This window comes from Taeniopygia guttata, chromosome 9 (assembly GCF_048771995.1).
Source record: "Taeniopygia guttata chromosome 9, bTaeGut7.mat, whole genome shotgun sequence".
In the NCBI taxonomy this organism is placed as follows: domain Eukaryota; kingdom Metazoa; phylum Chordata; class Aves; order Passeriformes; family Estrildidae; genus Taeniopygia; species Taeniopygia guttata.
Genome location: NC_133034.1, coordinates 1,542,169 through 1,544,622, shown reverse-complemented (window position 1 = coordinate 1,544,622; position 2,454 = coordinate 1,542,169). Strand labels below are relative to the sequence as shown.

The 2,454-nt window shown below is 64.5% G+C and overlaps 1 protein-coding gene across 3 annotated transcripts; it reads left to right on the top strand.

The window, feature by feature from the left end:
• The first annotated feature begins 381 nt into the window (after positions 1 to 381).
• On the top strand, positions 382 to 1,621 carry LOC115496397 (transcription cofactor HES-6). 3 transcript variants are annotated; one of them, XM_030280469.4, is made up of 4 exons: positions 382 to 594; positions 665 to 751; positions 827 to 908; positions 1,081 to 1,621. In XM_030280469.4, exons 1-4 carry the CDS (start codon positions 463 to 465, stop codon positions 1,473 to 1,475), a joined length of 696 nt encoding a protein of 231 aa, XP_030136329.4. In that variant the 5' UTR covers positions 382 to 462; the 3' UTR covers positions 1,476 to 1,621. The 3 variants fall into 3 exon arrangements, with proteins under 3 accessions (XP_030136329.4, XP_072789761.1, XP_030136328.4); XM_072933660.1 differs by having other exon boundaries at positions 827 to 909; positions 994 to 1,537; XM_030280468.4 differs by having other exon boundaries at positions 827 to 1,537.
• Positions 1,622 to 2,454: the final 833 nt, after the last annotated feature.

Here is a 2,454-nt window from a genome sequence, read left to right as displayed (position 1 = left end):
CACGCCCAGGTCGGTGCTGACGCCTCGCCGGTAGCTAGCCGGCCCCCTGTGCCCTCCGTTCCACGAGCACACACGGGCATTCCGCGGCCCTGAGCCCGGAACGGGCGCTGCCTTTGGGCTTCACTGGGGTCCAGCCGGCCCGCGGAGCCGCACGCTGCCGGCAGGGGCACGGCACGGCCCGGCTCGGCCCGGCTCGGCTCGGCAGGGCACGGCACGGCCCGGCACGGCCCGGCACGGCTCGACACGGCACGGCACGGCTTGGCAGGGCACGGCTCGGCAGGGCACGGCTCGGCACGGCTCGGCACGGCCCGCGGAGCCGCTCCGGGGCCGGGCCCAGCGCCGGGGCCGCTCCGCCCGCCCCGCCCCGCCCCGCCCCGCCGCAGACAAAGCGCGCGGCCGCCATTGGCCCGTTCGGCCAACGCTCGGCGCTGCCCGCGCGGCGCGGCCAATGGGCTCATTGACATGCAAATCGCGGGCTATAAAAGCGGCGGCGCGGGGCGGGAGCGGCGCGCAGGGAGCGGAGCGGCCATGGCGCCGGGCACGGACCGCCCGCCACACGGCGAGGGCTGCGCGGGGCCCCGCGGCGACCGGAGGGTGAGCGGCGGGCGGGGCCGGGCCCAGAGGGGCGGCGGGGGGCGGGCTGACGGCGCTGTTGTCCCCGCAGACGAGGAAGCCGCTGGTGGAGAAGAAGCGCCGGGCGCGCATCAACGAGAGCCTGCGGGAGCTGCGGCTGCTGCTGGCCGACAGCGAGGTGAGGCGGCGGCGCGGTGGGGCGGGGGCCGGCGGGGTCCGGGGCCGCGCTGACGGCCGCGGCGCCCCGGGTCAGTTTCAGGCGAAGCTGGAGAACGCGGAGGTGCTGGAGCGGACGGTGCGGCGGGTGCGGGCCGCGCTGGAGCGCCGCGCCCGCGGTGAGTGCCGGCCCGGGGGGCGACGGGGGGCGGCCGGCCCGGCCCGCGCCTCACCCGCGCCCCTCGCTGTGCCCCGCGGCGCCGGGGCCGGGCGGCGGCTCCTGGAGGCCAGCGAGCGCTTCGCCGCCGGCTACATCCAGTGCATGCACGAGGTGCACACCTTCGTCTCCAGCTGCCCCGGCATCGACGCCACCACGGCGGCCGAGCTGCTCAACCACCTGCTGGAGTCCATGCCCCTCAGCGAGGGCGGCTGCCCGGACTCGCTCACGGACCTTGCGGCGGAGCCGGCGCTCGGGCCCTGGCCCGCCGGCGGGGAGCCGGTGCCGCCGGCCGCAGCCCGCCCGGGCCCGGCGCTGCCCGCCCCCGGCCCGCAGACCCGCTCGGGCGAGGCGGGGGCCGGGCCGGGCCGCACCGACACGGACGGACTGCACGCGTCCCAGACGCGCGGCCTGCCCTCGCCCGGCTCGCCCAAATCCATGTGGAGACCCTGGTAACAGCGGAGAGGAGTCAGCGCCGACCTGCCTGTGGGGTGGGCAGCGTGCCCGCACGGCCGCGTGTTCGGTGTGAGTGTTTGTGTGAGTGTCCGTGTGTGTGCCGGTCTGTGTGAGTGTCTGTGTGTGTGAGTGTCCGTGTAGTGTCCGTGTGAGTGTGTGCGCGGCTGGCAGCGCTGTCACTGCGGACTCAGCACTGATGCTGTCGCACCCTGACAGCCTAATCGGGAACGCGTTAACATTTCATCCCCTGTGTGTGGCATTTTGTAACTTTTGGGGTTGTTTTTACGAGAGGATGGGGGGGGGAGGAGGGAAGTGGTTTGTAGTAGCAGAGCTCTCTGGTGGAGACGCAGCAGTTATTTTATAACTCTGTTTCTTCTTGGCCCTTAGAAGCGGCCCAAACGCCACTACCTTTTGAGCAAAAACCCTTGTGCATTTTAAATCATGATAGTTAATTCTGGGAGAAGCTGGAGCTAAGTCTGCATGCACGGTTTTAAGCATTCTAGTGATAGCACAGACCCCTGAAAGGTGTCTGTACCTGATAGCAGCCTAAAGTCTCACCTTTAGCAAAGGGAGAGAAAACTAGAAACTTGGTGGAAATAGACATTTTAAAAGATGTTGGTGACAGGGTGCCTTTTAGAAATGAGTGTTTTTATGCACATTTTGCTTTTAGCACATTTGAATTTATTGTGACTTTATGTATATTAGGGTGTCAAGTGTTTTTGTTTTTTTTTTTATTTTTAATCTTTAATAAAAAAAACCCTGAATTCACAACGTGGCATATATTGTGTAATGTCGTGCTCTTCTAACCAGTTTAAAAACATTAAAAATACAGCTCCTCTTATTGGCTCTTAGCACCAGTATATGTATATCATGGAAACAATGCTGGTAATTAAGCACTTAATTCTTGTACTAAGCATTGTTAACTATTGGAATTCAGATATTTCTTTTGTCTAATTCTAGTTAACACTTAAGTTTATTGAATGAGCAAGGTCAGACTGGCTGAGGTTGGTCCTAGGCCACAGAGTTTGGGGCTGGTTGGTCTGGATGCCAGG

Coding starts and splice junctions, on each gene's coding strand:
- LOC115496397 (XM_030280468.4), top strand. CDS start 463: ATGCAAATCGCGGGCTATAAAAGCGGCGGCGCGGGGCGGGAGCGGCGC. Junction 595..664: donor GGCCCCGCGGCGACCGGAGG/GTGAGCGGCGGG, acceptor TTGTCCCCGCAG/ACGAGGAAGCCGCTGGTGGA. Junction 752..826: donor TGCTGCTGGCCGACAGCGAG/GTGAGGCGGCGG, acceptor GCCCCGGGTCAG/TTTCAGGCGAAGCTGGAGAA.